At 38.8% G+C, this 13,364-nt stretch overlaps 2 protein-coding genes across 2 annotated transcripts; one reads left to right on the forward strand and one right to left on the reverse strand.

Moving 5' to 3' along the window:
- Window positions 1-5,124: 5,124 nt before the first annotated feature.
- LOC126494023 (trypsin inhibitor ClTI-1-like) lies at window positions 5,125-10,163 on the reverse strand. Its single transcript, XM_050131189.1, has 5 exons — window positions 9,267-10,163; window positions 8,702-8,809; window positions 7,831-7,865; window positions 6,294-6,406; window positions 5,125-5,489 (listed from the first exon to the last, which is right to left on the reverse strand). Exons 2-5 carry the CDS (start codon window positions 8,760-8,762, stop codon window positions 5,444-5,446), a joined length of 255 nt encoding a protein of 84 aa, XP_049987146.1. The 5' UTR covers window positions 8,763-8,809; window positions 9,267-10,163; the 3' UTR covers window positions 5,125-5,443.
- A 203-nt stretch (window positions 10,164-10,366) lies between these two features.
- LOC126494014 (high mobility group protein B1-like) lies at window positions 10,367-13,358 on the forward strand (the record flags this gene model as incomplete). The annotated part of the gene is made up of 1 exon (XM_050131176.1): window positions 10,367-13,358. A coding segment is annotated over exon 1 (434 nt), but the record flags the coding sequence as incomplete, so codon positions are not given.
- Window positions 13,359-13,364: the final 6 nt, after the last annotated feature.

The following is a 13,364-nucleotide window of genomic DNA, read 5'->3' on the forward strand; positions in this document are numbered from 1 at the left end:
CCCACCAGGGATTCTCGGAGAGGGAAAGTCAGGATAGATGGGTGAGTCAGAAGCATGCCTACAGGACACATCTGATAAGTTCCCGAAGACTGGTGGCCCAAGATCCAGAGATGCAGGCACTCTTTCTGTAGGCTTTACAGCAACCCAAGCAGGAGAATTGTTTCCAAAGATCTCCCCTTAGAAAGACGTTAGAGAGGGTTTGTTCTCATAAACAGAGAAGTATAAAGGTAATGGAAACCTCCCAAACAAGTACCTAGAAAAGAGAAAACAATTCAAAACAGGGGGAAAAGTTCAGGGATCTGCTTCTAGATTTGTAGCCAGGATAAATCAATACTTAGAATTTTTCTAAAGACAGACTCATGTGTGGCACAAACTCTAGTATCAGAGAAGGAAAAGGATCATTGGAGACAAGACAACTTAAGTGTGTGAGAGAACACTTAAAGAGAAGACAAACTGCCCTGGCAGGTACCCAGGCACATGCTGGCACACACAAACTACACACAGGCACACACAAGCACATGGACACACAGACCTTAATACTGGCCACACTGAAGGCCCATACTAACAGAAAAACTGGCTAAAGCAGGCTGACAAATACAAAATAGCAAAGGCCTCTGACCTCGAGTCTATAACAAAAGCTACATTTGGCCAGGAATAATTAAATGGCACATTATGTCACTGTCTATTTTAATGGACATCTGAAGTTAGACAATGTGTGATGATTCAGAGCCCCCCAAGGCCCAGTGATAGCCATATTGTCTCATGCCAGATATCTATATCAGCACGATTTTGTATAGACAGCAGTTCTCTACAACAATAATATTTGATTTGAATGACTTCTTTTTATGTTTCAACATCTTGTTGTTGTAAAATATTATTTTAAGGTGTGTTGCATTACATTTGTTTATGCTGTGGGATATTTGTTTAATGATGCAAAGATTGTTGCTCTTTTTGGTTTTTTTCGAGACAGGTTTCTCTGTAGCTTTGGAGTCTGTCCTGGAACTAGCTCTTATAGACCAGGCTGGCTCGAACTCACAAAGATTTGCCTGCCTCTGCCTCCCAAGTGCTGGGATTAAAAGCATGCGCTACCATGGCCTGGTTGATCGTTGCATTCTTTTATGTTGCATTTGTTTAACTCTGTGAAGCTGTGTTACTTTGCCTGCCTAAAACACCTGATTGGTCTAATAACAAAATGAATGGCTAATAGCTAAGCAGGAGAAAGGATATGTGGGGCTGGCAGGCAGAAAGAATAAATAGGAGGAAAAGAAGATAGGGAAGAAGCAAGAGAGATTGAGAAGCAAGAGAAGGAGGACTCCAGGGGCCAGCCACCCAGCTACACAGCAAACCATGGAGAAAGAAGTAAGAAAGGGCACGTGGGATGAAGATAAAAGCCCAGAAGCAAAAGGTAGACATAGCTAAAAATACGTCAAACTAATGTCGGGTGTTTATAAGTAAGAATAAGCCTCTATGTGTCTTTATTCGGGAGCTGGGTGCAGTCCCCCCACCAAAAAAAGAGTAAAGAGTAAAAAACAAACAGCAACATTTAGCTATCACACAGGTATGATGTTAAATGAAGTTGTGTTGCTAGCAGGTTTGTGAGAAGTGTCCCTTTATAACAGTACAAAGTGGAGCAGAGCATGCTGTGTTGACTCCCATTTCCTTCCATAGATCACTTCCGGGGGCATGGTAAACAATCATTTTTGTTATATTTTACTGATGATTGTGTGTACCTCCTGTCCTAAGAAATAGGCAATTGCATAGACACATGATGTTTGCTAAAATATTCTTATTAGTAACATTGGAACTTAAATGATGAAATATGAAAGGACTTAGATAATGAATCTTAGTTTAGTAAACTAGTAGTTGTAGATTCTCTTCCTAAAACCATGAATGTTGGGAAGAAGGGAAAGCAATGTAGTCACAGTGGAAAATATTATAAAGTTTCCTCAGAAACTAGAAGCAAGAAAGGCCATATGATCAAACAATCCCGAGGTAAACGTATGAGAGATTTATCTACTCTCCTACATTCATTGCAACATTATTTATAATAACAAGTATATAAAGATAACCTAGAGACCAAAATCAATGAGTGAATAAAATTATGTTATACACACATAACAGAATGCTATTTAATGAAAAAAATTAAGGAACCCTGTCATGTGTGAGATTGTATGTATGACCTTGGATGACATGATACTAATTGGGGCAGATGCACAACACTATATATGATCTCATTCATATATGAAATCTTAGAAAGTTAAAATCACAGAATCGGAGGATGGCCTGATGATTCTCAGGACCTGGGAGTTATGGACTTAGAGGGCAACTCTTAATGAGAAGATATGAATTTCTATCCCAAGAGGAAATTTTTTATTTATCTCTTGTAGAACACATGTGGTGATGGATGCATGCATCAGTTCATAGTAATCATTACACAATGTCGCATAGCTGCTGTATTGTCCATCTTGAATATATTTAATCACTATAGTGATTACAAACCATAAGATATAATAGCAAGTGTTGTCACAAACGTAGAGAAATCAGGATATTCATGCATTACTTAGGAGACCATAAAAAAGGTACAGCCACCCTGAAAAGTGTTTGGCACATTTTAAAGACCATGTATTTATTTACCATACCAGCCACAAACTTTATCTCCAGGAATTTACAAAGAGGAAATAAAAACATTTTAATGAAAACATTTGTTTGGTAAGGTTCGCAATAGCATTAATAATAATAGTTAAACATCACAAACATCCCAGATGTCGATCAAATGATCAATGCACTTTAAATTTTTAATTACCAACTCAAGAAATCATATCATTCAGTATTTTAAAATATAATTCACAATATGGATGAACCAAAAAGAATAATCCTGATGGGAGGAAGTAGATACAAAGGAAATTTTGCTTAATTCTATTTGTACAAAACATCCAGAAAGGCAATTAAGTGGAGAAAGAATGGATAACCTAGAGCTAAGCCTGGGAAAGGGCAGCCACAAACAGATGTAAGAGAATTTAGGGTGATGTAAGTGGCCTACAAGCAGCTGTGCTATAGCTATGTGTTTACTTGCTAAGAAAAGATCATTGAATCGTATCCTTTGGCCAGCTCCATAGTATATAAATACCACAATAACTTGCAATTTTTTTTAAGTAAAATAGCATTTTTAATAATAATTGCTAGGTGGTAGGTATATAAAGTTTAATTCCCTGTGATTTTCTTTCAAGACATCTAAATTATGGTTTAAATTTTAAAAAAAAATAGTAGCTTCTCACTGAAAGCTTACTGGTTTGAACACTTGAGCTCCCTTGCCCAGAGACTATTCTAGGCTGAGTCTCTCAGTTCAGGAGAAAGGGACCCCTCCTCGGATGTAACACCATGCTTAGTGGTGCCGTGTTGTTATCATTTAAATGGCAGTATGAGAGAGAAAGACATCGTGCACCAGAGTTCACATAGAGGGGATTTGCCTAGGGGGAAAAGGATCATAAAGAGAGGGGAGGGGAGGAGGAGAGTGGCCTCTGGGGACAAGAGCAGAAGAGAATAGAGAGGCAGAGAAAAAGAGGAAGACAGAGAGACAGGCAGAGAAGAAGAGAAAGAGAAAGGAACAGACAGAGAGAAAGAGACGGTTGGAAGGTGAGCAGGGCCTTTTTGTGATCATTTGAGGTATGACGTTTTAATGAATTTTTCTGTTAAGAATTTTTTTAAATTTATTGATTTTTATTGAGCTCTATATTTTTTCTCTGCTCTCCTCCCTGCCTCTCCCCTCACCTCCAGCCCTCTCCCAAGGTACCAATGGTCCCAATTTGTTCAGGAGATCTTGTCTTTTTCTACTTCCCATGTATATTATGTCTATGTATGTCTCTCTTAGGGTCCTCATTGTTGTCTAGGTTCTCTGGGATTGTGATTTGTGAGCTAATTTTCTTTGTTTATGACTAAAAACCACTCCCAAGTGAATACATGTGATAATTGTCTTTCTGTGTATGGGTTACCTCACTCAAAATGCTGTTTTCTAGCTTCATCCATTTGCCTGCAAAATTCAAGATGTCATTATTTATCTCTTCTGTGTAGTACTCCATTGTGTAAATGTACCACATTTTCCTTTTCCATTCTTCAGTCGAGGGGCATTTAGGTTGTTTTCAGGTTCTAGCTATGACAAACAATGCTGCTATGAACATAGTTGAGCACATGTCTTTGTGGCACTATTGAGCATCCTTTGGATATATGCCCAAAAGTGGTATTACTGGGTCTTCAGGAAGGTTGTTTTCTAATTTTATGAGAAATCATCACACTGACATCCAAAGGGGCTGTACCAGCTTACATTCCCACCAGCAATGCAGAAGTGTTCCCTTTACACCACGTGCTCTCCAGTGTAAGTTGTCATTAGTGTTTTTGATCTTGGCCATTCTTACAGGTATAAGATGGAATCTCAGAGTTGTTTTGATTAGCATTTCTATGATGGCTAAAGATGTTGAACATTTCCTTAAGTGTCTTTCAGCCATTTTAGATTCCTCTGTTGAGAGTTCTCTGTTTAGGTCTGTACTCCATCTTTTATTGGATTATTTGTTCTTTTGATAAACCAATTTCTTGAGTTCTTTGTATATTTTGTAGATCAGACCTATGTCTGATGTGGGATTAGTGAAGATCTTTTCCCATTCTGTAGGCTATCATTTTGAGAAAGAATATGCTTCAGAGTAAATAGACTTGATGCTTATGGTCAACTTCCTTGCAAGGTCAAGTTATAAAAGTTCACTTCCTGAGACAAGATTTATTTCCAGAAAAAGACATTGCCACAGAAACTATTCAAAAATGAGCATTTCAAAGCTTGTCATAGGTATTTGCCAAAAGTATGTGTTTGGGTTACCTCATATTCCAATGAAGGAAATAGCACCATTTTTAAAAGATTTATTTTTATTAATGTCTATGTTTATATTCATGTGTATGTGCAACATGTCTATGCAGGTGTCTGTGGGAGACAGAAGATAATATGAGACTCCATGAAGATGGAAGTTATAAGAAACCTGATATGAACACTGGAAACCAAACTTGGGTTTGCACAGAGATTATCAAGCTTCCCTAACCACTAGGAAATCTTTCTAACCCCCTAAAGATTTTCTCGATAAACAGTGGAGTTTACAATTTTATTAAGAACCATAACTAGGGCATTAATGGCTTTAAGTTGTCAGTTTACAGAATGTAAAATTAAGATTTAGGAATTTAAGTGCCATTAAGTAGTTCATTACATGAAGTAAAACCTTGAGACCAGAGGACCTGAGAAATGAAAAGAACAATGACAGTCAGTCTTCTCTTGTGGATCCTACACAGAGATTCACCCAATCTTCTGGGACTATGGGAACCTGATGACAAAATCCCTGATCCACTGTAGACTTCAGGGAAAAACTGTGATCATAATAATATCCCCAGGGATATGTAGCTCCATTAAAACTCAGCATGCTTCAAAACGTGTCACCATAATTGCACCACGGTGTCTTCTGCAAAGAAAAAAATAAAGGAGGTCAAAAATGTCAGAAGAAATTACTTCAAACTCCTTGAGAAGTGTGCCATGAAATTTTCAAAGGGGAAAAACTGAATTGGACATATTAATTTCTCCTTTTATGAGCAACTAAACTCTGACTGCTCCTGGCATCTGCACACGTCCTGCTGTGGGTGTATTGGACCATTTCTACTGCCTCAGCTCTGCCTTAGTTGTGGATCTTGCCCAGATGAGGGATTGTTAGTAGGCCTTGAAAAATTAGAAGATTGTGAAGTGGAAAAGACACTTAGCTCATGTGAGATAAAACAGCAGAGGAACTACATACACATGAGACACAGCAATCAAACCACAGAGTAAAAAGGACAGGGATATTAGGCCGAGAGCATCCTGTGGTGTAGAATCTTCCAAGGAGTTCAGGGGATAAGAGGATGCTCTCAGGGAGTTTCTTGCTAGCCTGATAGATTGCAGACTGTAACAGAGATCTATTGAGCATCAGCTTTGGAATTATTTAATAATGTTTGTATATCTGAAATTAGGAATATCAGATAAGCTAATTGACTTCTTTGTTTGTACAATATTCAACACAATTCTATTCTAAATCCCAAATAGAAAAGCCACTTTCAGAATTCACAATATTAAAGCGAGGAACACATGTTTCTATGCCTTTCATAACACATTGGTTTGGTAGGGTCACTTTTTTTCTGTGTATTATGAGCATGGAATATCAATAACACAAATGTAAGATTTTGCTACTAAGTCTTCATTACTTAGGAATAACTTATTTTGAAAATGGTATTCTTACTTGTATGCAATACAGAAAAGGCATATGTTGCCATAAGTGCGGCGATTGGTTGCACAGACTGGAAGATACTCTTTGCTACAATATCCAAAAGGTTGAAACGTATCACACAGTCGCTACAACACACAAGGATATCATAAACGTATTAGAGCATAGGCTTTTAAATAAACTGTTTTTACTATTAGTATGTAATGTCACACAAAAAGGTTTAAATATCATCTACACATGGATATAAACGACATATAACATATATAAAACATGTAATTATTACATTTATAGTTTTATGTCTCTGCTAAATAGAACACAACACAGCTGGTGTAACATGATCTTGTAAGGCAGCCAACACACATTGTAACATCTGTGCTTCCCCACCAGACATTTCCTTCATAGCCCATCACCAAATTTAACTTTTTATTGATTATTCTCTCATTCTTTGTAATTTCTCTAATATTCAATGCACATATTTACTGTATATTTACATGGCAATACATCTCATGTATGCTCATTTTAATAAAAACACATAATTAATTTTAGATACTTTGGTAATTTATACAAAGAAATCAATGCTATACATGTTATATACATGTGACTTTTCATACATTCTTGTGACATATATGTCACAGATATATAGATATTTAGAAGGACAATTTATTTATTTTCAAATTTAGTATTTATTTTCAAAATAACATTCTACAATGTGAGTATATGGAAGGCACTGTTTTTAATGTTAAGTTAAGCATTGAACTGTACCCCACTGGGTTGTATAGATATTGAATTATATATCTGATTATCAATGGCTGAAATTTGGAATTAGGATACTAACTGTTAAACTTTGTATAAATAATAAGTTGCCCAGAGCTCTGGGAGTCCAGTTGAAAAGAAGGAGGAGGGATTATATGAGCAAGCTGGGTCAAGATAAGACAGGGAAACCCACAGAGAGAGCTGACCTGAACTTGTCATAGTTCATGGACTCTGGATCAACAGGAAGGGAGTCAGCATGGGACCAACCTAGCCCTTCTTCATATGGGTGACAGTTGTGTAGCTTGTTCTTTTCTGGGGGCCCTACAGAGGGACCAGGACCTGTCCCTGATACTGGCTCTTTTGAAACCTGGTCCCTAGAGTAGAATGCATTGCCCAGCCTTGAAGGGAGAGGGAGGAGGTTGGTCCTGCCTAGACCTGATATGCCATGCTTTGCTGACTCCCATGGGAGGCTTTACCCCTTTTGAAAGGAGAATGAGGAGGAGTGGTTGGGGGGAGGGGTGGAAAGGAGGTGGGGTAGGGAAGTAGAGGACAAAAGGGAGGGGAAACTGTGCTTGGTATGCAAACTAAATTTAAAAAAAAAGATACTCTCACATCTTGCATCAATAATAAACTATCTTGCAGTTCAGGATTGCTGTTTTGAACTTATTGTAACAAAATATATCATGTTTTAAGTTTTGAACAGTTTATTTTCTTTGATAAATTTTACATTAAATTACTCAGTTTATAAAAAAAGAACATTTTACATTTTCAATTTCTGGATGAAATGATAGTAACTTACGTGTATATAAAATGATCTTTTTATAATGGAACTTTCTGAAAACAAAACAGAGAAGACAGATAAGATGTATTAAAAAACCTTGTTCATATTGTCTTTGTAAGCAGTACCTACATTTACATGTAGCACACGTCTATGTGAATTGTAAACGCTATAAGGAATAGATGAGAATTTTGTGTCATTGGTAAACAATAACTAAAAATACATGCAAGCTCAGAAAATTCTAATTCATAGATATATATGTATACCAGGGAAAGCGGTCTTTTATACTGCTCTCATATACAAAAGTATTATCTTCCATTTGTTAATAGACTTGGATATATTAATTTTATACAATTATTAAGTGATATACTCTGACCTCAGAGTTCAAAATATCTTTTGAGTGTTCACTTGACTTGAAAAAAAAACTGTAATCAGCTGTAATTCAATGTTCTAAGCAATGTTTAACAAATGCCTCACTTGACCTTGATAGTTGATAAAACACCTGCTAAAGGGGCCTTATCTAAGACAGCCAAAAGCTGTCAAATAAACTGCATCTTCATAGAATGGCGTATTTAAAGATATTAGTCTGTTCTCAACTTTGCATTTGACAACAGCATTTTGTTAGAAATCTGGAGGACAAATGAGCAGACACTGAAAGCCTGCCCAGCCTGTCCTAACCCACTGCTCTCTTCAAACTTCTCTAAGTGGACTAGTTAGAAGAACAATCCACTGACAACAAGACATTCCTAACATGACCAGTTCAAGGACGACAACCCCAGTGAGTCAAGCTCATTCAGTCATTTCGGGTGTTTCCGAGGTTTTGCCCCCCCCCCCCCTGAGTTTTTTTAGATTATGTTTAAGGTTCTCATCTAGTACAGCAAAATGTACTCACCAGAACAAAGAAGAAAGGACAAGGTGATGTACATAACTTGAACTCCTGAGAAGACCAACATTTTATGAAGATACACAACAAACTTTGGAATGTCAGTAAACACGGTACCTTTGACAGCAAATAAAAAAAAAAAAAAGACAACAACCAGAGATCTGTTGACAGAGATGCTTGATTCTAAGGAAGCATTTCCATCCACCCAGATTCCTAATTAAGGGAAAGTTCCCTTTCTCTGTTTCTAAAATATAATTCAGCAAGGTCTAAAAATATAATCAGAGAACAACCAGAAATTAAAAGTTATAGAGAGATAATAAATAGATAAATAGGTAAAGAAATAATTATCAAAGTGGAAAAATACTAACAAAGAATATCTGCTAATTTGTTTGTGTGTGTGTGTGTGTGTGTGTGTGTGTGTGTGTGTGTAAGACAGAGCAGGGGAAGAAAAGGTGTCATTTAAATCAATATTTCCTTTTTTTAAAAAAGGCTCCATTGTCATTATTTTAGGAAGGGCACTAACCTAGAGAAGTCCTCAGCAAGGCTATGTCTCTGGGAGACCCACATGACCTACCTCACACAGAGATATTTGGTTTAAGGACAACAGTTCAGAGGCTGTGGCTATTTTGTTCATTCCAATGTTCACTTTTATCTCCTCCCTCAGAGTCTTCCAGAGAAGTCTCCAGTTCATCTATGAGTGATGGGCTCTATGGGCTGAGAGGATTGCACAGGGAAGATAAGACACGGAGACTTAGTATACTCTCTCTGGAGGTCGTAAAGCAGGTCATGAGTGAAGCCTGTGTTCAACAGATCTTTTCTTGGCCAGATATTCAGGGACAGTTTGTCCTCATGAACTCATAAGTACTAAATGAATGAAGTGCTCAATTAATCCAGGAAAGGGAAGAAATATCAATCTTTTCCAAATAAATGAGGTATAAGAAGAAAAGAGAATCAATGAGAAACAATGAGGTTGACAATGACATTTAGACATGGGCATAGGTTATTAACCTTTTAAATTAATATGTGCTACAATCACAGCAATCTTCTGACTCTGGTGACGACATTGCTCTGCTGTCTGTCAAAGCAGAGAACTGATGGTTAGGAGAAAAGGCCTGAACATCACAGGGCCAAATGCTCCCCTGGGAGTCTCAGCTATAGCTTAGTTCAAGAACACTCCTCCAAAACAGAATTCAAAAGAACAGAGCAGAAGAGAGCACAGGCTGAGGGAAAGCGACCCTGTCGTCTTTGCTAATTGCTTCTCTCCATCTTTTCTGCAGCTATGCACACTATAGGAATGGATTCTCTCTGTGCCTGGCCTGACGCACCCTTTCCTACTGCTGTGCTTCTTTATCCTGGAGTACATCGGGAAACATGTCAAAATTTTGAAGAAACGCTTATTTACAGTCTGAATGTCATTAAATCTAGAACATTAAAAGTATAAGACATGGACTTGTATTTCTACCTCTTATTTGAAGGAAATCTCAAACTAAAAGTAAAATTTTAATACAGTATATCCTGATTGCAGTTTCCCTTCCTCCTAGGTCCTCCTCAAGTTACCCTACCAGAATCCACATGCCTATTTTCTCTCTATCTAAAAAAGAATGTTAATAAAATATAATCAAATAAAATTTTTAAAAAATCATCCTGAGTGAGGTAACCCAAACTCAGAAAGACAAATATGGTATTTACTCACTCATAAGTGGATATTAGATGTAAAGTAAAGAATAACCAAGCAACAAATCACAGTTCCAGAGGAGCTGGTCACAAGGAGGACTCTAAGAGAGTCCCATGGATCAGCCTGAGAAGGGGACTGAAAGATGAGATCTCCTGACTAAACTGGAGAAAGACAAAGAGTGAAAAGGAGGGAAGGGGACTGAGAATAAAGGGAGCGAGTGGTTCTCCGATTCTTCTGCTCTTGGGAACCTTTTCCTCCTATATTGGGTTGCCTCCCCCAACCCTCATATGAGGACTTGTACCTAATTTTATTGTGTGGCTTAAATGGTAGCCCATTTCCTACTTTCTTTCATTTCCTTTGCACACATTCTTTTACATTTAGTTTGTTTCAGATAAAGGGGAGACCCACCACAGACGACAAGGAAAGAGTCACAGTCACTACCTCAGCAAGGATCAGAGACAGTATACTTCCTGCCCCAGTGTGCTTGCTCCTGTACCTATGTGAGCAGCAGACTTGTAGTGGAGGCGTTAGTTTAAACATTAGCTGAGAGAAGTCTAGTCTAAAAATCTTAGATCACAAGCCAGTGCTTCAGTGTGGATACGTTTGATGCCCTTCAGGCAGCGGGTCCTGAGACAGAGAGGAGGATAGACTGGTGTGTTTGAGGGCCTGGAGGAGGCAGAGAGAAGATGGGCTTTTGCATTCTGGAAACCTCCAGTTCGGCCTCACTTTATGAGTCATTATGTTGTAACCACAAGCGTAGGGATAATATTGTTACTGAGAACATAAACAAAAAAGAGAGATTACGGATAAATAGAAAAATCTTTCTTAAAACGGAAAGTTCTAGCATCTATAAAGTGGTACTGGGAAAATCTGATTAAAAGGTGAGAGCTCACATTGTACTACCATCTTACAGCTGGGTGCATTTTGTGTGAGCCAAGAGAAATTATTTGAAGAGCCTTCTATTCAGGGTCCTTGGAAGTACATACCAAGTGAGGAGACTGTGCGAAGAGAAAAGAAAGAGGGAACTCTGCAATATTCTAGATGGTCCCTCAATTAGACTATGATAAAGTATCTGTCCTCATCCCATGGAGCTCCACATTCAAGAAGATCCCTGAACTAGAATACACTGAAATATGTTCTCATCCCATAGAGCTCCACATTCAAGACGATACCTGAACTAGAATACACTGAAATATGTTCTCATCGCATAGAGCTCCACATTCAAGACGATCCCTGAACTAGACTACATTGAAGTATCTGTCCTCATCACACAGAGTTGCACACACCACCACGCTCTCCCATTTCCCCCAAGTCTGCTGAACAAAAGGAGTACAACCCTACAGGAATGGATCCCACAGCAGTAGATCCTCCTCTCAACAGCCTTTTCTTGAGCTGACAGAACTCCATTCAAGGAAAGCTGGACATCTTGGTATCACCATTGATGAACTCATTGATTTCTCAAGTCATTCGTCATGTACGGATTTTGATTGGTCAGTCATGACGGGCCGTGGGGTATCTTCCTTCCTGTCTGTGTGTGAATGTGTGGAGAATTAAAAACTGGCTGCTGCCCTTTATTTATGCAAAGCCACCTCAGAATCCAGTTTACCCTGTGCTCTCCAGCTTCTCCCTTGGGAAAACCATTCCCCACCCCCACGCCTTCACACACACCTTTCTGTTCCTCATCTTCACCTGCTTCCCTCAGATCTCCACTCTATTAGAAAAGATAAATCTCTGCCTACATAGACTTTTTTATTTAAACAAAGTAACTGTTGTTTACAGTGAGTTTGGGGGGGGGATGACTTTCCTGGTTCTTGAATCACAGGATGCCACATTTCATAACTATTCTTAATGGTTAAATATAAGTAAAAAATTTTAAAAAAAAAACTGCCTTCTTTCTCAACAGACTAACAGAGGCCTTCCAAATTCCCTAAAGGGCACACATGCCTCTGCCTTCAAAGGATTCCTCAGAACCTGTGGGTGCAGTATCCTACCCCACGGAGAAAGCTGTTCAGAATTGCCTTTTCAGTGTTCAATAACCAGAATCAGGAAGAAGATTGGAAGGAATAGAGAGGAGAGAAGGGGCCCAAATAATTGTCCTTGACCCTGCATGTGCTACCGGCCAGAGGCACAGACTCACTTCCCTCCTAATAAGACACAGAAATAACAAGGGCACTTAGACCTGCTTTAGGTGCTATGCACAGGAAGGTGCCATATGAATGATCATAGATCCCTCATGATCACTTCCACTATGTCAGGAGTCACAAGCCTGGCAAAAGGAAGTGAATTAAACTATTTCTCAGAATAGGAAAGGGCTAAATCCTTCATCAAAGTCAAATTTCAGAACTGAGGGTTCCGGGAAACAGGCTGACTCAGGATGCTAATACCTTATCTACAGTGAAGTATCCCAGGTTACCATAAACAGAAAAGTAAAATAGTAACAATAATAATATGCTTGTTGATTGCAGTACATTGAGCTCCATAGAGACAGCGCCGGGGCAAGCGAGAGCCAGACGGGCACTGGGTGACTCTGTGCCTCGTGGACGAAAATCAACTAAACATGGGCAAAGGAGAGCCTAAGAAGCCGAGAGGCAAAATGTCCTCGTATGCATTCTCTGTGCAAACCTGCCGGGAGGAACACAAGAAGAAGCACCCGGATGCTTCTGTCAACTTCTCAGAGTTCTCCAAGAAGTGCTCAGAAAGGTGGAAGACCATGTCTGCTAAAGAAAAGGGGAAATTTGAAGACATGGCCAAGGCTGACAAGGCTCGTTATAAAAAGAAAAATGAAAACCTACATTCCCCCCCACACACCAAAGGGGAGACCAAAAAGAAGTTCAAGGACCCCAATGCACCAAAGAGGCCTCCTTTGGCCTTCTTCTTGTTCTGTTCTGAGTATCGCCCCAAAATCAAAGGAGAACACCCTGGCTTATCCATTGGTGATGTTGCAAAGAAACTGGGAGAGATGTGGAACAACACTGCTGCAGATGACAAGCAGCCCTA

Source organism: Alexandromys fortis, unplaced genomic scaffold (assembly GCF_014885135.2).
Source record: "Alexandromys fortis isolate MF-2015 unplaced genomic scaffold, M_Fortis_MF-2015_v1.1 scaffold_368, whole genome shotgun sequence".
NCBI lineage: Eukaryota > Metazoa > Chordata > Mammalia > Rodentia > Cricetidae > Alexandromys > Alexandromys fortis.

What these genes read in the sequence shown, in the direction of transcription:
- LOC126494023 (XM_050131189.1), bottom strand. Translation starts at nt 8,762, where the DNA reads ATGTTGGTCTTCTCAGGAGTTCAAGTTATGTACATCACCTTGTCCTTT. An exon ending in GTCCTTTCTTCTTTGTTCTG is followed by an intron (nt 7,866 to 8,701) that starts GTGAGTACATTT and finishes TTTTGTTTTCAG; the next exon opens with AAAGTTCCATTATAAAAAGA. An exon ending in CTTTTCTGTATTGCATACAA is followed by an intron (nt 5,490 to 6,293) that starts GTAAGAATACCA and finishes TTTTCTTTGCAG; the next exon opens with AAGACACCGTGGTGCAATTA.